This window comes from Malaya genurostris, chromosome 2 (assembly GCF_030247185.1).
Source record: "Malaya genurostris strain Urasoe2022 chromosome 2, Malgen_1.1, whole genome shotgun sequence".
Taxonomy (NCBI): Eukaryota; Metazoa; Arthropoda; class Insecta; order Diptera; family Culicidae; genus Malaya; species Malaya genurostris.
This window is the reverse complement of record NC_080571.1, coordinates 253,929,351-253,957,266: the sequence shown is the minus strand read 5'-3', so window position 1 is coordinate 253,957,266 and position 27,916 is coordinate 253,929,351. Positions and strand designations below refer to the sequence as shown.

Sequence of the window (27,916 nt, the reverse complement as noted above, 5' to 3'; positions counted from 1 at the left end):
TTTTCGGCTTACAAAAATTTTCAATATTTAATGATGCATATACGATATTGTTCAAATAAACTTACTTTGATCTATTGAATTATTCCATGCATTGCGTTATTTTTTCGCATATCCCCCAAAGTTTTGTTTCGAGGACGCTTTGAGCCCCGTGTTGGGTGTTTTCCCTTATAATCGCGAGTGCTCTGATAAAGTCGCTTTTTGTAAAGCGGAACATGTCACTATATTTATTCAATATTTTTACTTGCATGTGGTTCCACGCTTCTTCGAAGATTATCCATTTTTTCACTAGAGAATTTCATTAGAAAATAATCGCGCAATGCGAAGCGAAAATGTAACGCGGCAATAAATAACAGCTGTCGTGCTGAATCTCGGCAACAGCTAGCGCATATTCCGAAATCTCGGCAACAGCTAGCGCATATTCCGAAATCTCGGCAAACGTCTCTGCTGATGTCGGCATATCTGTTGTTTACTGATAAATTCAGAAAGCAATTATGCCAAATTTCGGAAAATTGAAGCATTTTACCAAAATATCAGTGAATGCATTTAACGAAGTTCAGAAATATACGTATTGATTACTGAGCAATCAGCAAATTTACGTGTTGCTGATCAGTTTCGGCATTTTATTATGCCGAGCTCAAGAAATGGTTTTAAGTGTGTATAAAAAAGAAGACGAAAATCCCTCCCAACGACACTTTTGACAATAATACTGACTATGAAGTAATGGAATTACGAACCTAGCGCACCGCAATCCTTGTTGTATGGAAATACAACCTTTGCACCAACGTTACCAGGTATACCGATTCCTCGGTATTTATACCGATTTTGACCTCTATACCGCAATACAGATGTGTTCTCCAAAAATACTGATAATTCGCTGATCATACAGATAAATACCGATTTTTTGTTTTAGTTGGAATAGGCATGAGAAAAGGTTGTCGTAGGACCTTTTTTTGCTCACTGAACTGAGCTCCAGTAAAATTTTCCTGGTACTTATGTAGCAGAGATTCGGATACCGATATGATACCGATAATTTTTTGCGCCGGATACAGGTTTTTGGAAAAACGACCTGACAACGTTGCTTTGCACTCTCAAGAAAAAGTTCCAAGATTTAGCAATGAAAAAGAAAAATTTAAAATATCTTCTTTCTTTACTTTCCTTTAATAGTACCTGAGTCACTCTTGCAATTTGTTTTGTAGCGGGATGAGAGCACGTTTCGTGGTTCATATTCACTCTCTCTCTCTCTCTCTCTCTCTCTCTCTCGCGCTATTCCTTCACAGCATGCCTTTCGAAGAGCCTACCAATAATAAGGTGCACACGTACTGGTTGTATGAGAGTGATATGCATTTGATTTTATTGATTAACCCAAAAAGTATGTCCCTGTAATGCTGATCCTTGACAGACAGTTCCACTAATAATTAAATAATTTTCGATTTATTTGTTCTTTGTAGAAAATGTCACACCATGGAATCGGCAAGGATAGTGACAAAGATCCATCGGCAACCACTTCGTCGGCTGCGGCAAATGGAATTCTGTCACAGGAGCATTCTTGTGAGATCTGTGGTATGTCCAGTTTGTCCGATGATGCAATGCGAGAACATACACGTCAATGCCATGTGGAGGGCAGTGCCCAATGCCCGTTTTGTGGACTGTGTGGAGTGCCGGCTGCCGAACTTTTGCTGCATGTAAATCAAGCTCATTTGGATTATCTAACGCCCGAGAATGAACTGATGAGTTTCATCGATGATCAAACTCCTAGTATCGATGGTGACTCCGATTCTATTTCCGACTGCCGTGGTTTATCTCCTTCAATAACATCTGAACTTCTTACACCAGTGTCCAGTTCCAGTATCAAACCCGGTATCAGCAACGGCTCCCTAATCACCAGTGGTACGTCGATAATAAATTCAACAGTGCTTCAACACAACGGTATCAATGGAATCAACGTTAGCAATAGCAAAATTAGTTCTTCGATGAGCACTTCGGCCACGAGCATCAGTAGTAAATCAAGTATCGGTAGCCAACTAAATGGAATCTGCAATGGTAGCATGAGTGCTAGTAGTAGCAGCATCAACCAAATGTCCAACAATGCAAATAAGATGAATCAACAGCCGCAGCAGTCTTTGCTGAATAATCAACATCCAGAGGTAACTGTAACCAGTACAAGCAACAACAAAAGCTGTGATATTTTGAATGGAAGTAAGGAAGTGATAATTAATGGAGGTGGAGCAGGTTGTACCAGTGGTAGTGCTACTACTAGCAGCAATGGCACTGGGGCTGGTGGTCAAGGATCGCCTCTACGATCTCAGCTGGGACTGAAGCTCAAATCTCACAAACCAGTTGCAACCGTTAACATAAAACCAAGCCCGCTGCAGTGTTTATTATGTCCGTACACAACAGATAATCCAAATATTCTTGAAGAGCATATTAATCGATCGCACTTTGATCCACTAAGTCCCAGCATAAACAATGGAGCCAGTGGTCATTCCCATGTAGATACTCTTAGTGCACTACAGTGTCCAATTTGTGCGAGAACGTTTGAGTCTGGTTCGGATCTGGAACTGCACGTCAACATAGAACATCGTGATATATTGAGTCCTGCAAAAGCTGATCGCCAAAACGGAGGTACGCCTGCGGCCGCAACTGTTAATGGTAGTCTCACTGGGAGTCTTTGTCCTGTATGTGGTATTTCTTTCGATAATATGAAAACAGCCGAGATGGAGTTACACATTGAGAAGCACTTTAGTAAGAGTCCTCAGAATCCAATCACAAAAGAACCAGATTTGGAAAAGCAAGCTCAGAAATTGAGAGAGCAACGTGAATTCGAAATGCTCCGCGCACAGTACGGCATGGATGACCAAGGCAACTTCCGGGAGCAATCGGCAGCAGCAATGCAACGTGCTGTATATGCCGGTGAGATGAGCGTAGCGGATTACTATGAACGGCAGGTTGGATTGCGGGCTGCAGAATCGCACGGTGTCGATGATGGTTCATCTTGCACAAAGACTGTCTCACCGAGAGTTCTTGCACTATCATCTTCGTCGCCAAATGTGCTCAAAACGTTCGTCTGTTCAAGTGTTGACCATTATGCATCCAGTTATGGTGACAAAGGCTGGGGCTGTGGATACCGAAATCTTCAGATGATGCTTTCGTCATTACTGCAGGTATTTGTCCTCACGCTAGTGAACATTTAGTTGATGTTAAATGTGATGTTTTTGTTTCGCCTCAATAGAATACCGCATATAATGAAGCGTTATATTCCGCTTGGGGATCTCATGGTCCAGCACGCACAGCTATGCCAAGTATATCACGACTGCAGCGAATGGTGGAAGCAGCTTGGGCTCAAGGATTCGACGTTCAAGGTTCGGAACAGCTTGGTTGCAAATTGCATAACACGCGAAAATGGATTGGTGCTACGGAAATTGTGACAGTTCTGTCGTGGCTGAGAATCCGGTGTGAACTGGTGGACTTTCACCGTCCAACGTCGTCCGATGGTCGCCACCCGGAGCTGTTCAATTGGGTATTACGTTACTTCGAAGAGCCAAGAATACACACCCCTCCACTGTATCTGCAGCATCAAGGTGATTGATTTTGAATTTGTTTCGGAGGGAACGTCGGAAACGGGATACTATTCCTCATTCCCAAATACTATATTCACAAATATTTTTTTTGTATGTTAATGCTTTGCTAACGTATCTTTTAGGACATTCGAGAACAATCATAGGAATTGAGCAACGTACATCTGGGCTTTCGTTGCTTGTATTAGATCCCAGCCATGGGCCGCGACAGGTCGCTGCCCTTGGATCCTCCCAGGATTCGCTCCGATTAATACGGAAAAATTCTGCTTCCATGAGAGCTCCTCAATACCAAGTGGTAGCAGTTAAAGGACTAATCGAAACGGAAGAGCAATACCAGGTAGGTTCTATGATTGGCATTGAATTATTTAGACAATGAAAAAAGTTTCCGTCTTCGTTTTGAATCAGTTCTAGTTTCAATTTACGGTATTGATGATTTGACAATGTGCCAAATGTGTGTTGAGAGCATTACGAAAAATCACCGATATATGTCTTCTTTTGGTTTTATTTATTTATTTATTAACGATCAATTAATAAACAAAAGAATTTTTTACGTTTTTTGCTTCTTGTATGATATGATAAGATTACTTGTGGATAAACTAGCTATCAAATAAGTACACTAAGTTGCTTACAGTGCAAAGAATGATATGTGGAAATGCCAATGGATATTTTAGTAATGCCTATTGTTCTTCTACAACGAACGAACTGGAGATGCTCGAATATTACTCATGAAAGGTCGAGAGCGACTGAAGAAATCTTGTGTCAATTAAAAGACAACGAGGGAGTGAGTCAGAAGGGCTGGAACGTAAATAAAAGAAAGTGTTGGAGGATATGTCAGCGTGACATTCCAGTTATTTTTTCCTTACTAACCTCGTCATAGTTTGGGTTCAATGAAGCTATAGCAGTTAGATAGTCGTATCGACATTTCGCATTCAATACAAATTTACATTAAAACCTGTCAAATGTCAAGTAAAGAAATTCGATAGTCCCACGACAAAAGGGCCTAACTGCAAATGAGAGCCTCTCCTTATTTACTTTCTCTTTTGATTATTACGGCGCCATTGTTGCAAATTCTCTAAAGTTTTTAATATAAATCGAAAGCTTGTAGCTTTACCTTAAAAGTTTTGCGTAAAGTAAAGTGTCAAATATAAAATCAGTTCGGTAAATCGTGAAAGAAAAAGTAAACAAAGAGAAATTGTCATTTTCAGTTAGGCCCTTTTGTCGTGGGACGGTCGAATTGTGATTGTCTTTTTAAGGACTATTCACACATTTCAGTTCCGTGACGGTTCATTGAAAGTACCATCAGTGAGCCGTCAGTGTTCTTTTTTTGTCGGAACCCTTCCGTTCTGTTTCCGTGCTGTTTCCGTTCCGGCACAGCAAATGCAGTTACATATCGACTTCAGTGAAAATAAAAAAATATCGGTGACGACGAATTTGAGTTTGTCGGACGGACGCTACACTGACGGCGAGCTGCACTGAAACGGCACGGTGTCGGATAGGTGTGAATGCGCGCATAGAAAACGAATGGAATAATATCAGTATCCGTGCACGGTGTCGTGCCGTCACTGAACCGGACCGGATATGTGTGAATAGTCCTTTATTCCGATTTTTGTTTTTCAGATCAACTCACTGACACTTAGGAAATTTTGAGATTTTTTCTCTCAAAAATAATGTTTTTCAGAACGATCAGCCAAATCAAGGAAAATTAGAAAATTTTATTTTCAGATATCAGTCGAAACTCTGAAAACTCTTGCTAACAATTTTCTCGGGATTACTTTCGAGTATCTCGAGGAGAACACGTTATAACACTTCAATGACAGTAATTTAAAAGAAACAAATTCATGGAATAAGTTGATGCCTTAGTAACGTGGATTATAGCAGCTATGTTGAAATTTTTTAATTTTGCAATAGATTTAAATATGACGAATTTCGCGCTAAATCATATGAATGAAACTTTATGGACATGTAGATTTTGTCTCAAAATGTCACATTGCATACTTTGTTTTTTTTTTTTCAAAATTGATGTAGACTGTCTTTTAGAGTAGGGTTAAACTTTTATAATTTTTATTCAAATAGTTGACGAATAATAACAAATCCTACAAAAAAGTATTATACTATTGATTTTCATAAAATCAAATTTTGCAAAATACAAAAAACGTCCATATCGATTCTTACACTGAAAAAAATTGACTTTTAAAATTAAAAAAAAAAAACATTTTTTTACAGTCTTTTACATTGGAAACTATACTTAACTGAAAGTCATTATCATCAACTTTTTTCCTAAGGAAAATAATAACTTACCTAAATTGAGTTTAAATTTTGAAAACCGATTTGTTTTTCAGTGTAATATTCGAATAGACGAGTTTCGCGCAAAATATCATTAGGAGTTGACAGCATATAAACTTTATCACAAAAAGCCACTTCGCTTTATTTCTCAAATTTTTTTTAGACTATCTTTTGAAAATGACTACACACTTAAATTTTTTAGCTGAGTCTCGGCAAAAAAATGCCGAGATTCGCACAGCCGAGTAATCAGCAATCATCTCGGCAAAAATAAAATTACTGAGCGTCTCGGCATCCTAAAATTTGACAAACGTCAAATATTGCCGAAATCGTCAGCATAAGATTTACTGTTTGCTCAGTGAAACGTTCACTGAATATTCGGCAATCCAATAAAACGAAAAAATGAAAAAAATAAATTACCGAATCATCAGTAATTAAAAATCTAGTCAATTAATTTTGTTTGTATTTTCTCAACATTATAAACACGCCATTCAGGATAAAAAATTCATTTTATTACAACTTAAAGGAGGCTTACAAATTTGTTGCCAGTAGTGCTTAAAGCCTACCTGAAAACATGTAGCATAAATAAAAAGCGGCGTTTCCAGATGCGGCCACCTCGAGTCGAGCTGGAAATATGAAAATAAAAATATATATTGATTTTTGGCTTACAAAAATGTTCAATATTTAATGATGCATATACGGTATTGTTCAAAAAATAAACTTACTTTGATCTATTGAATTATTCCATGCATTGGGTTATTTTTTCGCATACCCTTCAAAGTTTTGTCTCGAGAACGCTTTGAGCCCCGTGTTGGGTGTTTTTCCCTTATAATCGCGAGTGCTCTGATAAAGTCGCTTTTTATAAAGCGAAACATGTCACTATATTTATTCAATATTTTTACTTGCAAGTGGTTCTACGCTTCTTCGAAGATTATCCATTTTTTCACTCGAGAATTTTCTTAGAAAATAATCGCACAATGCGAAGCGAAAATGTAACGCGGCAATAAATGACAGCTGTCGTGCTGAATCTCGGAAACAGCTAGCGCATATTCCGAAATCTCGGCAAACGTCTCTGCTGATGTCGGCATATCTGTAGTTTACTGATAAATTCAGCAAGCAATTATGCCAAATTTCAGCAAAGTGAAGCATTTTACCGAAATATCAGTGAATGCATTTAACGAAGCTCAGAAACATGCGTATTGATTACTGAGCAATCAGCAAATTTACGTGTTGCTGATCAGTTTCGGCATTTTATTATGCCGAGCTCAAGAAATGGTTTTAAGTGTGTAGACATTTCTACCTTTTTTTGCAAATAATTCGAGTACAAAAATGACAAATCCTGCAAAAAAATGTTGTGCTGGTGATGGCCTTAAAATAAGTCTAATTTTCGAATGAAAATACTAAATAAATTACCAATCGAATAATTTACATGGAAAAAAATCGATTTTAAAAATTTGAAGTCAATACTGATACTTTCTGCAACTATCGTGCATCTAGCAACAGGGTACTTTTCTCTCAAATTGAGATTCATTGGAATCTTGGATCGTTATAACTTCCAGTTGAATTTAGATTTTAATAAAAAGACACTATAAAAAAAACTCAGTTTGGACAAGACATAGTTTGTGATATTAAAATTTTGGATAAAAGCTGTTCGAAAAAAAATTGGTTAAAATTGTTTAGCATTTTTCAAATAACTGGATAAATTTTTGAAAAATGATGCGTGCAAAGTGACTTTTTGACACAATGTCCACATGTCCAGAAATTTTCATTCAAATCAGAGAGGGTGCTGCCAACATTTCTGAGAGATGGCGCGAAATTCGTCATATTCATAGATAAGATTTTCGTAACATAATTATTCTTTCGAGTTTCGGAAAGGGTTTGAAAACCTAATACAACGTTGTGACAAAATCAGTTCAAGAGATTTTCAAAACTCAGTGACTGAAAAAATCACATCAAAGATTTCCATTCATGAAACAAGCATACAAAAAACTCTGAACCTCGAAGTTCACAAGTGATTTTTTGTATCAGCGAAATTTGATTTTTCACTCACAGAAATATCGCTAAAAAGATAACCGAAAAGGAGAAGAGTCTCCGATGATATTATGATGCTGAATTTCCACTACGCTTCAGTACGACACCGAAGTGATTCGTGCAAGATTTAATTATAATATTTTCATCAAAAAAAAATCGACTGAACAAAATCGGAACTGAACCGTAACTGAGATATAATGACTGCGATATTTTCGATGTACGAAGGGTGGTCAATATGAACAACAATATTCCAAATAGTGATTATAGCGTCAAAATGCTGTTTTAATTTCCACTGGTTGATTACATTGCACTATTTAGATTAAACTCAATAAAATGCTATTTAGCATGAATTTGGGTTACAGAAATAACAGGAGTGCAGCATTGTGTATGTCTCGAACACACAGCATGCGCAGCGTTTGAATGGGTTTAGCGATATCTTGCACTCCTGTTACTTTTGCTTATGACATTCAAGCTAAATTTGTTAATATTTTTTAATCAGTTGCACAACATGCTTTGAGATTGTTTTTTATTAATAAATCACACGAAAATTCGAAAAAACGAATAAAACCAAAACAAACTTGTCATTTTAACCATTTTTTTAAAGTGAATGTTGTTCCCACAATCGTGGCTGATGCGAAAGCGGGTCCCAAATCGTGGTGGCCCCTTGTGGCGATCGTGGTGACATCTGCAAGTGTTCGCCACGCTGATTGAGCAAATTTTACACACAGTTAATATGTGAACCTGTATATCTGTTATCTGTGGTTTAGTTTTTGTTCATTGACAAATTTATTCATCATGTATTCTGCAAAGGGCGATATAAGATAATAACGGCTATGAAAATTCATTTCCCAAAAATATTCTGTTCGAGAATAATATCAGATATATTCAATATGTGAGCTTTTTTCTAAAATATCATCTAGGAGAATGTTTGCTAGTGAACTTTTCAAAACTGATTTTTTGTCATGTGAGATTAGTTTCAGTGAGAATCGTGTTTGCCAAAAAAAAAAAACAGTACTAAACTTTTCTGTAGTGAGTTTACTGATCGTTAAATTTTTGCCTGGAGATCATTTGTAAAAAATTTCAGTTACGATTTAAGAAATTTTAATTTTTCTCAACACTGGCAGACTCCTACATTCCGATGCGGAACTTGACATTTTGTTTGAAGCCGATTGATTGTTTTGTTGTTTTAAATTCATGTGACGTAAACACAAGAGAGTTGAAAAGAGTTAAATGTAATTGTAATGGTGTCTTAATCTGATATCAGCTTGATGGAAGGATAGAAAGATGTGTATCTATCTAATAAAAAATAATAATTGCATTCTTCATTCATATATTTACAGGCGAGTAAAGTTTTGAGATCACATAGAATACCACCAGACCGTTGACATGCTGTAACCGTCGAACTGTTATTCGTACGTGTTTTGCAAGTATAAATAATAATGTGTTTAATTTTATCTAGTCTAGACAAAATTTTCCCAACTTAGAAGACCGACAGTAAAAAATAGAAGTTTTGGAAGCCAGTGCGTGAAACACACATAAGTAAACTTTTAATTGCCACTATCACCCAAAGAACACTCAAACACCGAACTCAATTAGTCTAATTCTAAACAAATATTGCAATAATCCACCCTACAGTAAATAAATGGTAAAGCAGTCGAGGTCTTGAACGAACATCCCTAGATCGTTGGCTGTTCTGTTGCTGCTCGCTACAAACCGTCAGTCAATTCCATAGATTTCGGACATTCTAGACGATTGAGTTCCCGCTCACTAACATACCTTGCTCAGCACTGAACGTCGATTGCAAATCAATGTTGAATCAAAAAAAGAAAAATACAAACTAAAAGACAACATGCTTGCCTTCGTTATAGGTATTATTGCCAATAATTCTATGAGATATTGAATGTTATCGGAAACAATCTCCATGTGTTTTCTAGTTTTAGAATCTCGCTTTAGCTGGTCGTTCGAGTCGAATGATTAGTACAAGATTTCATAGCTTTAATTACTAGACGTAGGCACAAAACTAAAGTACACATTTTTTTTGAATACTCGTTTTCATGATTGCTCATATAACAGTGTTGTTTTAGTTTCGGCAAGCAATCGTATTTGTTAGACGGAAGCTTCAAATTTGTTATTGAAATATTGTGCAAAGATTCGTGGATCTGTTAATGGTTTTTTCCCTAAGCACTGCGAAATCTAAAAAAGAATTGAGGATTATTAGGTATACTGAATTTTATAGGCGCGTAATGTAATTTCTCAACCATTAATTAGGAAGTCATCGCATCATATTTGCTTGATATGAAAATGATAGCTGATTATTTTATTGTGGATTTGTGATGCTCTAACTGTATCATAATCTATGGAAAACTTTAAATGCCTTTCATGGTTCATGTTCAGAATTGAAACCATTTTAGAATCTAATTCAATTGTCAGATTTTGTTTCGAATATTTTAGGACTATTTTCTAATATCTGGGAAAATATTCACAAATAAAAACATAAGCGATGCTTTGATAACTAGATCGTCCATTCTAGATAGCATTGTACAGGATTGTAATGGAAGTCTTTATATTTGAGTGAATTACTTTAAATGTTCGCTTACTACGTGACACTCAGCCAAGCACATCTAACAAACATAGCTACAAATTAGTGAACGTACTGATAGTACGTGTATATTTGACAGGAAGATGGAGTCTCTTTATTTTTCTATAAACATTTGAAACGGATTCATATACTCTGGCAGAAGGAACCAGAAACGAGAAAAATACGTGATACCTTACAAAAGTAAAAAAAAAATAACGATGCATACGGGACAGTATGTGAATTGCATAGCTAAATGAACTACGGCAGTAATTTGTATATTACATAGACGAATTTGGACACTGCAAAGTGCACACGCAAAAAAACGCGCATACACCTCACAATACACTAAACTGCAAGCAAATCGAATGTTAACTTATCCTTCCCAAGAACGAGCGCTTTGAGTTTTTAGAACACGACACATACTCAATAACCAAAGTAAACAAGTGACTAAGCACGGAACAAAGGCTTTATTTTCTCACAAATTACTTCTAGGTGTAATATGGTTGATATAGTATAATATAATAACGAAGAATCAGAACCTTAAGAAAGTGTGATTATAAACACCATATTGATGACGACATTAAACTTAACTAGAAAAAAAAACAAACAAAATGATTAGAAAATACTATGGATTATTATAAATAAACCGTTCTTGATATGTTGAATGAATACTTAACATACGAAAAAAGCATGCGAACCGCGAATGTGTATTCTTAACGTAAAATATAAAGTTAAAAAAGCAGGAGTAAAATGCAACAAAATTAAGTTCTTTAAGTATTAAAGCGAATCTAGAGAAGATATACCGTGAAAATAAATTTTATAAAATTGCTTCAAAAGAAACGAATAAAAGTGAGACAAACAATTTCATTCCATTTATGTCCTTATGAATTCATGGCCCTGATGTATTCTTAGTTTCGTCCGAAATGCCCCATCCGATTAGATCTTGAACTTTTTTTCGAGCGATTGCCAGCACTCGTAGTACTTCGCGTCCAGCTTTTGGCACGTTTCTTCGCCCCACTTGGTAACGGCCATACTGAGGGACGATTCAAACATGAACGCCTGGGTTCCATCCGCAATACGTTCCGGTTTCAGAACGGCACTCGATGCTCCTTCGAAACACTGCCGATCCGGTCCGTGTGGGGTCATCATGGAATGTAGCGAGGCCCCGCCCGGTAGAAAGCCGCCCTCCTTCGCCTCGTACCGACCCAAGATTAGACCCATGAATTCGCTCATGCAGTTGCCTGTGGGGAATACGTGAAAAATTCTTATTACTCACATGCCCTTATTGGAAGGTCTTACTTTACTATGGGGCGCCTTTTTTGTGGAAGAATGGGTAGAACTTAATCCTGAATATCTCGAGTTGCACTAAACGCTACAACATAACTCTTTCTCCATGCCATCAGATATATGATCAGAAATTTATGATTGAATTTTCAACAGTGTTAAATAACCAGAAACAACTCAGAAATTTAGTTTTCTTAATCCATTATGTCCTAGCGTATGATATATCATACGCAAAACTTCCTATATTTTAATGCATGTTTACTTTCCATCTTTTGATAATAGGTACTTCCATCTTTTGACAAACCATTGCCAAAGATTCAAATTAGTTATTTCAGAAATGAAATTCCAAAAATATATGTTGAACAATAAAAAAAATGTTAACATTTGAACGTATGATATATCATACGGTGGGATAATACAGTAGTATTTTTTCCAAAGCATATCGTTAATCGATAAACTCGAGCATCAAAATTTTATTATTAGTTGGAGTCTTTCGAAAATCTCTTGCCATCAGCAAATCAAATCCATTTTGTTATATCTTCGAAATGTGAAATATTAAAAACATGCCAACAAAAATTAGTGATCTTTAAGATTCGACGAACACGTGAATATGGAGTAGAACGCTAATTTAGAAAAGTAAGTATGAATACCTCCAAAACTTATTAAACATTGGAAACACTATCAAATACGCTTATGATACTCTCAACAAATCGTACAAATATCTCAAATATCATACAAATACCAACAGGTCATCCATTATCTTAAAAACGATGGAGGAATGGAAACAAATGAAGTTATCTTTTTATCTTCGATTTTAAATCTTAAAGTTAAACAGATTTTAAATCTTAAAGTCCTTCACCACTTCGGGCCAGAAAAACCTTTTGACCTTGTGTGCGGGGTTGGGAATCGAATACAGGTAGGCTGAAAGAAAGCCATCGACAAATGAAGCTGTTTATTGCAGCTTACAATACAATATATACAAATAATTATATGATCAATAACAATCCTCTAAAAACTGAAACGAAGGTATATTTTGGACGAAATGCACCAAATATTTCTATTTATATTGTGCCTTCATCACCGATAGTACCTCTCCCGGTACTATTTGAAAGAATTTTTTACACGGTACGTATCCTTCGCGTAAAAAGAGACCTCAGTGTAGTCTCGATCGCCTTCAACGAGCAGCAGCAAAAACAGACCTTACTCTTACTCTTTCAGTCGTAGACCACGCGGGTCTCTGCTGTATACAGGAGGCGTCTCCATTCAACTCGGTTCATTGCTGTTCGCCGCCAGCCTCGGTAGCTGCGAAGGGTCCGCAGGTCGTCCTGAATTTGATCGATCCATCTTGCCCGCTGTGCGCCTCTTCTTCTTATACCGGTCGGATCATTGTCGAGGATCATTTTAACCGGGTTGTTCTCCGACATTCTAACAACATGCCCGGCCCACCGTAACCGCCCGACCTTGGCCGTTTGGACGAGGGTTGGTCCTCCCAGCAACTGGTGCAGTTCATGGTTCATTCGCCTTCTCCACGTACCGTCTTCCATCCGCACTCCGCCGAAGATGGTTCGCAACACCTTCCGTTCAAAAACACCTATTGCGCGTTGATCCTCCGCAAGCATTGTCCAGGACTCGTGCCCGTAGAGGATAACCGGCCTAATCAGCGTTTTGTATATAGTTAACTTCGTACGGCGGCGAATTTTGCTCGATCGAAGCGTCCTGCGCAGTCCAAAGTAAGCACGATTTCCTGACAATATACGTCTCTGAATTTCTCTGCTAGTGTCATTATCGGCAGTCACCAGTGAGCCTAAGTACACGAAGTCGGCGACCATTTCGATTTCATCACCACCAATCAGAACTCGTGATGGGTGGCTGCCATTATCTTCTCTCGAGCCCCTGCCTTTCATGTACTTTGTCTTTGACATATTGATGTCTAGTCCGATCCGCTTGGCCTCAGCTTTTAGTCCGATGTACGTATCTTCCATCTTCTCAAAGTTGCGTGCTATAACATCAATATCATCAGCGAAACCAAGTAGCAAAAACAGACCTCCTTGGTGTAAAACCTCATTTGGATTGGATTTTGGAACTGCATTTTTGACTGAAATCAGAACCTGGAATTCCGAACTTAATATAAGGTTTAGAAATTAGTTGCAGAATACAGATTCAAAAGATTAAACTAAAACTCTGGAATTGTATTTTAATTCTAGATTTTTGGAACTGGTTTCTTGACATTATTCGGAATATCGTAATTCGTTTAAAAAGTTGTGATTTAGTAATTAAACTTCAGTTGAATTCAACAATATTGAAGATATTGTTGGATTTTAGTGTTCTTGAACAATATTGAAGATATGAATTTTAGATCTAGATTCTGGAACAAAATTTCAGATCCGAACTCCGAGCCAGTATTTTGGAACTGGTTCCTGAACAATAATATTATTTTGAAGAATTAAATTTGGATTCCACAAAAAAAAATTGAATGAATTCTTGATCTGGATTTCGAACCTGAACCTACAACTAAACTCGAAGCCAGTCCAAAATTCCGAATTCAGTTCCAGGTCCTGAATGTCCAGAATTCAGGTTCTGGTGTAGATAAACGAATGACGAATATTAGTAGTACTCAAATATTCCCATGGAACTATTTTAACTCTAATTATACCATTGTTTGTTGTATTGTTTTCCACTCATTTGTTCTGTGTTATCTGTGGGGTAGAATGTGTTTGCCGTCAGTAAGTCATACTTCGTATAGATGCAATTATAATTCTGGAAGCGAAGCAGTAAAAGTTGCAAAATTCACATTGATATTCGGAAATGTGTAAGAAGCATGTCAGTTTTATTGGTTTTCACGTCCTCCAGTTATGTCTCTGACATTAACCAGCCGCCTTTTTTTTCAATCCACTATTTAATATTTTATTATTTATTAAAAACCAGACCAAATTAAGTAGCTTTCGTTTGGTTCATGGCATTCATTAGAGACATTGTGTTAGTGATAATTTCTAATATTTTGTGAATATGATAAGAACAATTAATATCTCGCGACTTTAGTAGTTCGGTAGTTAGAGATTGATGATCCAAGATAATCGTTGAAAAACAAAACGATCACAAAGATTCACATCGAGGATTCCGAGCCACAGAACAATATTTCAGAGCCGTACATTAGGAATCTCTTATATTTAAGAACTTAACAAAAAATGTAGTGGATGTGTTATTTGAATGTCTACTGTTCATCGTGTAAAACTCCCAGAGCTTTGACACTGGATCTTACTAGCAAAAAGATTTACTTTACCCTGTAAGTTAAGTTTAGCTGAAAACCTGTTTTATTACACTTAGTAATGTAATGATGTGTTTCTCGTTATTGTTAATATGAAAAATCAATGAAATGCAATTGCATCCTCACTTTAAACGATGGTTTGAATTTTAACACTTTAACAAAATACCGGAACCGGATACAATTTAGCAGCCACCTACAGAACTTTAAGACCTTTCATCTAAATCTAAGTTTATGAAAATCGGTTTAGTCATTCATGAAATGTCGAAGTGAGTTTCGTATTGGAACATATGATCACTATTTTCGGTACTTCCGGAGTCGGAAACTGGACCCCGATATGCCCAAAATCTATACGATTGGCCATAAACTAACAAAATTTAGAATTTTAGACCTTGTAGAATGGCTTTTATGTCTTTTGATTCGTCACTTTAATGCCCCGTTTACACTTCTGCTGGCTGCCAGCATGCTGGTGTCAGTGTACTGCCCTTTTAGGAAAAAACGTTCAACTGTGGTCCAATGATCCAAAGTATTAGATCAACGAAGGACCACCGTTGAACGTTTTTTTCCTAAGAGGGCAGTACACTGACACCAGCATGCTGGCAGCCAGCAGAAGTGTAAACGGGGCATAAAAGGAGGTTTGAATTTTTAAACACGGAACCAAAAGTCGGCTTCCTGAATTGGGAATTGATGACCGGCAGAACATAAATGAGATCATTTGATCTTCAACTAATTGCATCAGTAAACTAGAGACCTTTCCAACAAATTTCAAAGCATTCGCTCATCTTTGCATGGTCACTTAAGAAAAGAAACTTGCATTTGGAATTTTTGCACTAATTACCCTGCAATTCCGGAACCGGAAGAAAATCTAATAAAAAACTCTTCAATTTTCTATGGGATTTTAAGACCTTTTGTTTGAATCTGAGTTTGTGAAAATTGGCTTGGCCAGTTCCTAGAAAAGCTGGTACATATTTTTTTTTAATTCACGCATGTCAGACCTTGCATTTGAATCATTTTCATTGTAAAAATTTGTTGTGCCATCTCCGAGAATAGCGAGCACCCAAAACTGTTAATCACACAGAAATTCTGCGATCTCGACGAACTGATTCGAACGGTATCTCCGTTCAAAAGTCATAGTGATTCTAAAATCTTTCTTTATGAGGAACGAAGAGCAAATTGTAGTACCCAAGATGAAACATTAAATTGATGAAAAGTTTCAAAACAAAAATTAATCACTCTTTTCCCGATATAAACTCTCCAATTCCCCATGATTGTATAGAAATAACCTAGATTGTGCTCTTTGCGCATTTAAGGTTTGTTTTAACTCAGACTAATCAGAGATATTTCAAATGATGTAAATATTCTTTGAGCCTTTGGATGAAACGTATGTTAAACGGTTTTTTGAGTGGACCGAATAGGAAACAGTCGCAGGGAGCCAAATCAGGTGAATTCGTTGGTTTCTGAATGGTATTCGGTTCGTTTTTAGTCAAATGTTCACGGATAACGATGGCACTACTGTGTGACGGTGCGTTATCATGGTGCAAGATACACGATACTCTGACGTATCTCTAAAAGTCAATTTGCGGTCTACGGTCATCCATTCTTTGATTTTGTTGATGTTTTCGTCGGTTTTCGATGTCGATGGCCTACCGCTTCTCTCATCATCATTCACAAACTCAAAATTGCAGACATAACTTTTACAAATGTCCAGATTTTAAGCTTAAAATTTGATAGAATATCAATGACAGATGTGACAAGCTAAGAAGGCGAGAGGGTAATCTTAGAAATATAACTGAATGACGTTAATACGAATAAAACTGACATCCGAATATCGATGATTGCACGTACTAGTTGATTGGTTATCTGAATTTTGAAAACTTTCAATGTGTCACTTGCAACGTTTTAGTGAACTAGGATTTCTAGATTTAAGCTGAGAATTACTATAACATTAATTTCAATAACTTACTTTTCAAGCCCGTCTAAAAAATACAACTTGTATATCGATTTGAAAGAATAACCGAACTTAAGAATTATTGATATCCACTCGCCAAGCGTATACGGTTTCCCGGATAAACTGACGCGATTGGTTAAAGTAACGATGGATAGAGTGATGTGCTACGTTCGAGTATCTGGGACGCTCTCGAGTCCCTTCGAATCTCGGAGAGGGCTACGTCAAGGTGATGGACTTTCTTGTATCTTGTTCAATATTGCCCTGGAAGGTGTGATTCGAAGATCGAGGATCGACACGAGTGGCACGATCTTCCGAAAGTTCGTACAACTTTTTGGCTTCGCTGATGATATTGATATTGTGACACGTAACCTTGAAAAGATGACGGAAACCTACATCGGACTGAAAGTTGAAGCTAGGCGTATCGGACTGGCCATAAATACGTCGAAAACAAAATACATGAGAGGAAGAGGCTCTAGAGAAGAAACACTACGCCTTCCACCACGAATATTGATAGACTGTGACGATATCGAGGTGGTTGACGAGTTCGTGTATTTGGGCTCACTGGTGACCGCCGATAATGACACCAGCAGAGAAATTCATAGACGTATTTTGGCAGGGAATCGTGCGTACTTTGGACTCAGAAAAACCCTCCGATCGAGAAAAGTACGCCACCGCACGAAATTGACCATCTACAAAACGCTCATTAGACCGGTTGTTCTCTATGGCCACGAGACCTGGACTATGTTGGCAGAGGACCAACGCGCCCTCAGTGTTTTCGAAAGGAAGGTACTGAGGACCATCTATGGCGGAGTGCAGATGGAAGACGGAACGTGGAGACGGCATATGAATCACGAATTGCAACAGCTGCTAGGAGAACCACCTATCGTACGGACAGCTAAAATCGGACGTTTACGATGGGCTGGGCATGTCATAAGGATGTCGGACGACAGCCCAGTGAAAATGGTTCTTGAAATTAATCCGACTGACACAAGAAGAAGAGGAGCGCAGCGAGCAAGGTGGATCGATCAAGTGGAGGGTGATCTCAGAAGCTTCCGTGCCTTGAGTGGCTGGCGACGAGCAGCCATGGACCGAGTTATGTGGAGACGTATGCTTGATACAGCAAAGGACACCCCAGGCCTATAGCTGTTAGGCAAAGACATCATATTAACAAGATATCCAGCTCTCACATTTCCCGAACAAATCATTGGCAACATCCTTTTTTGCGAGCATGTCGCCCCCAGGTGAGCCCGCATCGAATCTTATACATAGAAGTAGGGGAGAAAAATGTCAAATTCGTGCGCGCCAAAATAGCAGGGTTGCGCACCCATACAATTGACATGATATGTTGAATGTGATGCCGTGCGATGGCGTTGCTGAACTGAAGATTGACTTCGCTCCAAGCTGACAGGGTCTGTGTTAGGTAAGGTAAGTACTCGCCAAGCGTGGGCAAAAAGTCTCTATAATTTCTTCAAAACTTTATGGGAAATGGTAAAGTGTTATTCACTTATATATTGATATGATATGCACTTCACAAACTACATTTTCAGTGGACATCTTACAAGCCAGTTGTAATTCCATATAAAAAAGATCTTGGTTGAATATTATTCAGTTCTTTTATAAAATGATACAATAGAACAATAATGGTCATGTACTGTCATAATACCAAAGATTTTAATGTGTAACAAAGAACGAACAATTTCGCAATAGAAGAGAAAATTAATTCTAAGAGCATTTTTATTTAAATTGAATGTCTCAATTGGTCGCCTTAATTAAACGTTTACAAGCGTACGTAGTTAGTGTTTGTTCTACTAGCGAAAACAAAACATGTTGTAAGCCCATTGTACCTCAACCACTAAAAATATTCCGGTTTGTTCAATTCATGTAGTTGGAACTTTGCGCGCCTTATTTTGGCACTGAATTTCACCTTAATGTTCGTTCATACAAACATTTTACAAAACTTCAATTTTGAGTTAGTTGTGTATATCTCAAACTACTAAAAATTTTATCAAAAATTGCTGACCATATTATTCCGATAATATAGAGAAAACATTATGTTGCTGCGTTAAACAGAGATATTCGCGATTGAGTTCTACCCATTTTTGTTGAGGGCACATTTTGGAAAGGCGCCCCATAGTAGTAAAGTAATCACGTGTGCGTTTATGGAACATCTCTATAGTGAATTTGATAGGAAAGAGATTTTGCCCATACTCTCTTCGAGTGACTATAATTGTCGTTGAATTTATGGATAGTGATGATCGATGTTGAAAATCTTACTTTTTCTTTGAGCGATGACATTTGATTACTTGATATTTTTCCAACACTGATTGTATCATATTGACAAGCATACTCACGATGATAGTACGGTGGTCTGAATGTATGTTCCTGGACGGACCATCTGGGTGGAAAAATGACAAAATCGGCAATCGCTGTTCCGTAACGAGTACTGGGACAAGTCAGCACAGTGAAAATGCTCGGATCGCAGTGATCAAAACTAACCGAGTTGATGACCATAAACTTGGCTAGATCATATTTGTACGGTACGTAATTGCCATGCCACGCTACTACATCAAACGGCGAATGGTTTTGAGTGGCCACAAACAAAGCTCCTTGGTATTTGGATACTATCTTGAATCCACTGACGGCACGATCTTCATACCAAGCTGTCGGTGAGAGGAAGTCTCGCTGATTGGCAAGTCCGTTTGCTCCAATTGGACCCAGATCAGGCAACTTGAAGTGTCCATCGTAAACTTCCAAGATGTAGCCCCGCGTTGGGCCTTCCACAGATACGTTAAATCGAATTCCTTGTGGAATGACACAAATTTCGTTCGGTTGAATGAATAGCTTTCCAAACTCAGTGGTTATGTCTAGTGGTCCTTTCTGAGGAACTGAAAAAAAAAACATTTTGTTCTTGAACATGGCAACAATGTATGACTTTGCCAAATAATTACCAATCAACATGTCTCCATCACTGTTGTAGAATGCTGAGTCCTGCATTGACGTGTTGCATAAAAACATGTGGATCGCCAGACCGTGTCGACTACGAACATCTCCAGCACCACAAACGGTATGCAGTCCCGCTACGAAATCCACTTTCTCGTTGGTGTCTGCAGGAACATCAAACGGATTCCAACGCATTTGATTTGGGTTAGGATGCTGTTCATCCCAGTTTCCAGTGAGAAATGGAGCCACATTGTAGCTTTCGAAAGGTTGATGGATGACCGATGGACGAATCCTGTACAGCCAACTGCGAGTGTTCTCGATTCGGGGAGCAGTAAATGCACTGCCGGAAAGTTGTTCAGCGTAGAGCCCATAGGCACATTTTTGGGGTGAATTTTGGCCTTCGGGAAGAGAGTTGGGGCAGCGAGGGTCCTCCGAAGAAAAGTGGGAACCGAATCCGGAAAGGTACTGTTGCAAGGAATGAGGAAAATATGAACTATCTAGCTAATCAAGTGACAATAATCAAGCTAATCAAGTGACTCATTCTCGTCATTATCAATCTCTCTTTTTCTGTATGGTTACAAGATTTGAAGGTGATGGATGGAGAATCGATTTCTCGGTACCGATTTTTGGACTCGAAACAGGAATACAGATATGCTCTCTCAAAATACCGATATTTCATTTTTCATACAAATAAATACCGATTTTCAGTTTTTGTGTTGGATTCCATAGGGGTAAACCAGGTCGAGCGACCTTTTTTTTTCTTTTTTTTTTGTAGCAAAATCAGTTTCCGCACAAAATCGATGTTTGATTTTTCGAGAAAGATATTGTACAGATATATTTTTCCGCCAAATCCTGATTTTTGGAAAAAACAGTTGACAGCACTGGGTACTAGGCAATAAATTTCTTAAAGTTTACCAAACAACTCCGTTTGCTTGGAATAGGATTTATTCTGAATGCGAATTTTGTAATGTAAACATGGGATATGATAAACATACATTCTTATTTGTTCACACGTCAAGGCTTCCATCCATATAGGTTTTCATAACTCATATTTACCTACACACTTATGTCATTTTCGCTAGATGAAACTAAAACTGATCCAAAATTGTTTCATCAAACAAACACCTGTCACGAAACTGGGCCTTAAGGTCTATTCGCACTTGCCGGCACTTGGCGTGTGCATTGGTATTCAGATTAGAGATGAGCAAAACAGTTCATTTTGAAGAACCGTTCAGTACTGCAGAGTTCTGTTGAAAGAACTAATTCTCCAGAGCCGTTCGTTCGCTCTTTTGATAGTTGGTATGTTTGTGCAAAAAGAGAACTTTTTTGCTCCGTGTAGACAAACTCTCTTTGAGCGACCGAGTTAGGTTCGCACTTTGCAAACGGGGATGTGAGCAAACATGATTCTTACTGACTTGAATTTCAATTCAATGACGTTGAAACTAGGTTTGAAACTGATTTTAAACAAACGGTTTGACAGTCTTTAGGGTGGAAACTGGGTTAATCGTATGAATTTACGTTATCTGATACCGACATATTCCTGCGTTAAAAAGGCAGGTGGGTTATGTCAGAGACATAACTGGAGGACGTGAATACTAATAAAATAGACATGCTTCTACACGTTTCCGAATAATAATATACTCCCACAATTATAATTGCATGCTCCCACAATTATAATTGCATCTATACTAAAGTACGACTTATTTAGTGTTCGAATAGTTCCTTCTAGAAACTATCTTGAGAATATTTGAGTGCTACTAGTATTCACCATTTCTGTACCATTTAATTCCACTATTTCACTGTCACGTTATTACACTTTCACAAAGTCACTATACTTTAATGAAGCATAACAAACGTTACAATACGAAATACGCGTATTTCGGAATGTTATTCACATCCTCCTTCAGTGTATCGGTTGAAATAGTGGAATTAAATGGTACATAAATAGTGCAACTATTGAATATATTCCGCTAACAGCTCCAGGTAAAAATAGTGATTCGCCTTTTAATTATCTTATATCAGGGCCTAAATTTTAAACATGCAGAAACTGAAACTGAATTCAAGAACTTAATTCGAAACCTGGGACTGGTTTCAAATTCAGTTGCAAAGTTCAGGTTCGAAATCCAGATCAAGAATTGTTTCCATGATTTTTTGTTTGTAGAATTTCATGATCTTAACTCAGTTTCAGTATCTACTCTATAGTATACTTTTCAACAACTGTTCCAATGTCTTCGACTTTCATTTATCTCGAAACATGATTAAACGATTGTTTCATAGTCACCTGTCAGATTAGGATTTGTCTGGAACCGTTAATATTTTATTTTCATTCAACCCCCATTCCGTCTCTCCTACATCTTCATTTGAAACTAACTAGATTCGCTCGCCTAAATTAACCTGGTCGTTATTTCCTCTTTTTTCTGTCTTCCACCATCCATTTTTATCACTAATTAGATCTACATGCCGATTCTAACCTCGTCGTTTTTTTCTGTCTTCCACCATCATTTTGTTAACTAATTAGATCTACATGCTGATTCCAACCCCGTCGTTCGTTTTCGCTCGTTTAGCACCCCCTCCACCAACCCTTATTTCCAATTTACCTAATCAATTTTCTCCTCTCTCTCACCTTCTAAGTAAGAGTACTAATACTGTTATGCTTGGTGTCAACTAGTTATAGTGTTAAAAATTTAGTTTTAACTGTTAGTTTTAATTGTAGTGTTAGGCCTAAATGTATCAAATGATACAAATGATATGCCTGCTGGAGAGAGAGATTGCTAAATTTCATCTCCATCGGGATTTTCCCTGCTCCAAGTAAATAAATAAATAAATAAAATGATAGTATCCAGGTCCAAATTTAATTCTTGAACTGAATTCTGAGCTTGAATTCCGAACTGAATTTAGGATCTGAACTCAGATCCTAAATTCAATCTCCTTTCAGAATCCAAATTAGGGATTCAGTTCCAGGATGCAGGATATGAATTCTGAACATGCACTTTGGAAATGAAACTTAATTCTATGAGTTCAAAAAATAAATTATGATTCAGAAGCCTGCACTCAAATAAAAATTCACGTTCGATTCACTTGAAATATCACGTAAAATGGTTTCAAATGTCAAATTGAATATTTTACGTGACGAAAATGAATGTTATATGAACATCCCCTAAAACGTATAGAGTCATCACATAAGGTTTACGTGAATTGACCAAACGTCAAACAATCTACGTGAATTTCCAGTGTGAAAAAATCGATTTGAAAATTGCGAGCAGTGGCCCTCGAAGTGTAAGTAGTGTAAATATTTGCCAGAAAAGTTATTTAATTATAATTTTTTACTCCATCGACCGGACTATTCAGTTTGAAAGTTTCCATGTGTTCAACTGGACCGAGTGCCTGCGTGAGTCCGGAAGTTTACCCGCTCCTGCCGAATGCTTCAAACAGGCCGTCGGTATGAAGCTAGAGACACTGGAACCATGTAATGCGACTTCAACCTGCATCGATATAGTGTTGTGTCAGTTCTTGGATCTCGACTTCGGCTTCGGTTGGATGGCAGTGACAACAAAAACGATTTCTGAAGGCTTGTCGATTTGAGATACCACGACGTTATTAGTTGCTTTATAAGCCATTGGAATTATATGATAATTTTCTGAAATAAATGTTTTATATTTCATGGCATTTTCATTTCATAGATTTGTATAAAAATCTGAAATCTCCCTTATGACTTCAACCAATATATAAAATAGTAATTCCCTGGTATCCAAATTTGATATGAACTGATAGGTAAATGTGATATGAACAATACATTACATTTTACCTATGAAACACGTAACTTTTACTGGATTATGCATTAAACAGCTTTTAAATGCCAGTCCATTAAAACCTACGTGAAAAGTAGGGTGGAAAATATTCACATAACTTTTCACGTAACTATAATATGATTATTATTTTGAGTGTGTTCCAAAACACTGACTCGGAGTTCAGATCTGAAATTTTGTTGGAAAAATTTGTTCCAGAATCTAGAAACTTTTGAATCTGTAATCTGAAACTAAACTATGGAACTGATTTCTGAAACTAAATTCTAAGCATTTTTCAGACTGAAATGAGAACCTGGAATTCCTAACTTAATTTAAAGTTTGGAATTCCAGGTTCTGATTTAAGTCTAAAAATTTAGTTTAATTATTCAGTTCCAGAATCCACTCCGAATGAGGCTTTACACCACGCAGGTCTGTATTTTCTGCTGCTGATTGAGAGCAACTGAGACTGCCTCAAAACCATCGTCCAAGTGCGAAAAAGGTGGGCAAGCGTGATGTTTCCTTATTGTTCTAAAATGTTTGAGAAAACTAAGTTTTTGAGTTATTTCTGACTATCTCACACCACTGAAAATTAAATCATAAATTGCTGATCATATTTCTGATGGCATGAAGAAAGAATTATGTTGTAACGTTTAGAACATTTCGAAATATTCTTCCACAGGGTGAATTTTGGAAAGGCGCTCCATAGTAAAGTAAGACGTATTCACGCCAAAAATAACTAATTTTTACAGTTGATTCTATTGACATTGTTCTTACATTCTGGTATCTGTTTCCATGTGTTGAATCTTGTAATTTTTTTTTGTATCATATTTGAATCATTCCTTTAACATCCAGTTATGTACGAATTACGTGTTTATAGTTTGCAACTTATGTTGATCTGCGTCACATGTGAGTTTAATATTTTTTGCTGTATAGCTATAGTATATTTTAAACAAAACAAACCAAAGTTCTATATTAACTGAAAACATGCACTTCTTGTTACTTGAAAGTACGCGCGGAAGTTTCTAGCTGCTTAAGAAAACCCGTGGTTATTTTTTGACAGCTGAGATGTACAGAGCTCGCTACGCGTGAGCTTAAGAATACACACTTAGAAACAATCGTGTAAATTTAGGTCTCAATAGATGCACATTAAAGAAGCGTCGCAATTTACTTCAATTTACATCTCAAAGCAACTAAAAATTAAATATATCATTAACAATATTTCTTTTCACATATTAAAAGATGTAATACTTTGTCATCACCCAAGAAATTACGGCATGCTTTAATTTATGTCAAATGTAAGTTTCATTTTTTCTAAGAGTGTACACGTTGTACTTTTGGCAATTTGAAAGTACAAAACGTGTTCGGTATGAACTTTCTCGCAGTATAGAAGCTAAGCGATGTATTCTAGAAGTTGATTAGAAGTTTGTTCGGTTGCGTCGTGCGAACTTCAAAATGTGGATAAATATTTAACAAACGGGCTGTTTAGAATACTAATCATGAACTCCGTAAGCTGCTTAAGTCAAATAAATCCTTTTTGTCCGAACTTTTAATTAGTTGGGTTATTACCTTTTTTATAAATAAAAAATATTTGGAAAACTTTGCCGAGGATCGATTTGTTTTATACATTATTGCTTATATTGCGTTCAGTTACCAAGCGTCAATTTGGATTAATTTGTCCGCTCAAAAACTATGAAAACATGAAACCCCAATTCTTTGAATTTCTTTACAGTAAACTTATCGGATAAAACTCAGGGATTTGCAGGGCCATTTTATATATGTAATAAACTCAGTTAGAATGAATTATTTGCCGTTCACTTGCATTCGTTCTTTTCTTCGTAATCTTCTTGAGTTCACGTTTCATCATGGCCCAATAGGTTCCCGTTAGTCGTAATTAAAAAATGTACCATTGATTTATGGCCTTGGGAACATCAGTCTCATAACATTCCAGCACACTTTCAGAATTGTGGCATGAAGCCGAATTCGACCAATTGTAGGTTTCCCACTATGCAGCACAAAAAAGTAACGGCCAAAGACGAGGTAAGATGCATGTATTGAAAATTTCGCCACAGATTGGGACGATAATTTCATTTCTCTTTCCACAGGTGCAGATATACGTAACCTGTTATGTTAGCTGTTTCGCTGCGAATTACAACAATTTTAATTCTCTCGAAACGATCATCCACTCTGAACTTATCTTTCCCGGTGTAAAATTTCTGTCCTGACATTTATTGGAGGTCTTCTTCGACGTATGGTAATAATGTCGTGTTCGTCCTTTAGTTAGCAGAACTGCTAGTGCAGTGAAAACAACCCAATTGAATGGAATCCTTAGACACACATTTTGACATATGTCGTTGCCTCAGCTTATTCTTATTGCAGATAAATCATCCACAGTTTTTGTTACATTCAAGTCACTGCAACAAAATTTATTACTTTGATACTTCATGATATCAAGCATTGGTAATCAAACAGTGAAGGAATAAACCGCATAAGAAATCTGTTATTTTAAGAAATCGTGCAAAATAAAACAAATCCGATTTCAAACGAATTTATTTTCAGGATTCCTCTAAATTCCTCGGATTGGAAAAAACAATAACTAATGAAAGAGAAAACCGCGTAAGAAATCTGTTATTATACGAAATCATGCAAAATAAAAGAAATCCGATTCCAAACGAATTTTTTGCATTATTCCTCGAAATTACTCGGATTAAAAAAAACAGAAACTTGTCTTGCCCGGCACGTATATCCCGAGTAATAAAAAAATAGGGTACATCAGTAGTAAGATTTTGTTCGTCCAGTTTGAACCTCATCCACATTTTAAAAATACAATCGAAGAAAAACATGACAGGGAATGTATTCAGTTTTCAATTTTTCGCAAATGCCAACTCAGTTTAATACCATTAGTAAAAACTATCCATGAGATCTTATTTATGAATCCGTGAAATCGTATTTATTTTATTCGAGTGTCATATAATTTTCAAAGTTATGCGGTTGTTTTTAGGTGAATTTTTAATAACGTGAATTTTATAATTCGAATTTTCAAAGTTATCCGGTTTGCTTTTTTCGTCTTAGAAATGCACAAAACGTCAAAATATAGTGTTATCTGGAAAAAAAATTTAAGACGACTCTCTGCGGCTTAGAAAATAAGAAAAAGTATGTTTTCCGTGATGGCACTAGATTTCGATGTTTTATGAATTTATGAAATTGGCTTTTCCTTAGGCTTTTTCTTCGCATTTGTATTTCCAGGTTGGCTTAAATCTGGTTCCGAGAACAATTCAGATATGAAATAATTTCTCAATTAATTTTCCGGCTTCAATATAAAGTGTCAAGCTGCGACTAAAAGCGCATAAGTTTCTTTGATTTTCATGTTACTAGTCTACACTACAGATTGCAATTCTAAATTTGAAGAAATATATTTCTTTATGTGTATGTAACTGACAAGAGGCGATGCGCATTGTTTTGGCTGAGTGGAATGGCAGCACCATTGAAAATTCACCAAACGGAGAATGTGCAGATTAGAGCTAATAACTCTAAATTATGACGGAATTAAAGTCATGCTGGCTCGGATGTTTTACTGGTTTACTGATTAATGTGCTGACCATGTTCCTTGACCTTATCGTTAATATGACCCAAGTTATATTGTGTTTCATAGCATACACAAACTAAGAATTTTGAACACAATTTCTCACAAAATAAAGTTACCTGGTCACCACTGTATTGGAATATTCCGTCTTAAGCTACGAAGAATCAAACAAAGAGAATATCGGACTTTACCACAATATTCTTGGGAAATAACTTGCACCATTGTTCCTTGCACACAAAATGATGCGTCTTTTGTCACATCAGACAAAACTTTCTTAAATATGCGATCCTGGTTCTGGAAACTTTTGGCAATTTATTAAGAAAATCTCATATTGAATGTAACATTGACTAAATTTTCAACAGTGCTAAGCACCAGAAAAATATAAATTTTTATCCACTTCTAATACTTCAATTATAAAACTGTTCGTTCGGCATTCCGGCAACTTTGAGCTTCACGCTCAAAGTGTTAAAAAATGGCACTTCTCATAGTTACTCACCTTATACTCCGGCATCCTTTCTTATCACTGTGATAGCCACAGACAATTGATTACCGAAGAATTAGTCACAATCTTTCCGAATTCCGAACTGTTCTCAGTTTGATCGCTAGAACGTTACTGATCTTGTCTTGGACAGGCGCAACACTAATCAACCGAA

General features: G+C 37.0%; 2 protein-coding genes across 5 annotated transcripts in view; one reads left to right on the top strand and one right to left on the bottom strand.

Annotated features, from left to right (window-relative positions):
- The window catches only part of LOC131429540 (zinc finger-containing ubiquitin peptidase 1-like), a 23,024-nt gene extending 11,688 nt beyond the window's left edge, over nucleotides 1-11,336 (top strand). For 3 of the 4 annotated variants that reach the window (XM_058593725.1, XM_058593727.1, XM_058593726.1), the window contains 4 exons: nucleotides 1,449-3,161; nucleotides 3,230-3,578; nucleotides 3,701-3,912; nucleotides 9,227-11,336. In XM_058593725.1, the coding sequence (XP_058449708.1) occupies nucleotides 1,449-3,161; nucleotides 3,230-3,578; nucleotides 3,701-3,912; nucleotides 9,227-9,271 (2,319 nt within the window). In that variant the 3' untranslated portion in view covers nucleotides 9,272-11,336. Of the gene's footprint in view, nucleotides 1-403; nucleotides 1,370-1,448; nucleotides 3,162-3,229; nucleotides 3,579-3,700; nucleotides 3,913-9,226 lie in introns of those variants that run through there. The other variant, XM_058593728.1, reaches the window with a different exon arrangement.
- Nucleotides 10,913-27,916, bottom strand: LOC131429541 (homogentisate 1,2-dioxygenase). Its single transcript, XM_058593730.1, has 4 exons — nucleotides 27,760-27,916; nucleotides 19,907-20,363; nucleotides 19,310-19,843; nucleotides 10,913-11,705 (listed from the first exon to the last, which is right to left on the bottom strand). The coding sequence occupies exons 1-4, from the start codon at nucleotides 27,772-27,774 to the stop codon at nucleotides 11,401-11,403; spliced, it is 1,311 nt and encodes a 436-aa protein (XP_058449713.1). The 5' UTR covers nucleotides 27,775-27,916; the 3' UTR covers nucleotides 10,913-11,400.

Excerpts from the sequence above, each read along its gene's own strand:
- LOC131429541 (XM_058593730.1), bottom strand. Across the intron at positions 19,844-19,906 it reads TGATGGAGACATGTTGATTG|TTCCTCAGAAAGGACCACTA; the intron begins GTAATTATTTGG and ends TTTTTTTTTCAG. Across the intron at positions 11,706-19,309 it reads CAGACCACCGTACTATCATC|GCAACTGCATGAGCGAATTC; the intron begins GTGAGTATGCTT and ends TATTCCCCACAG.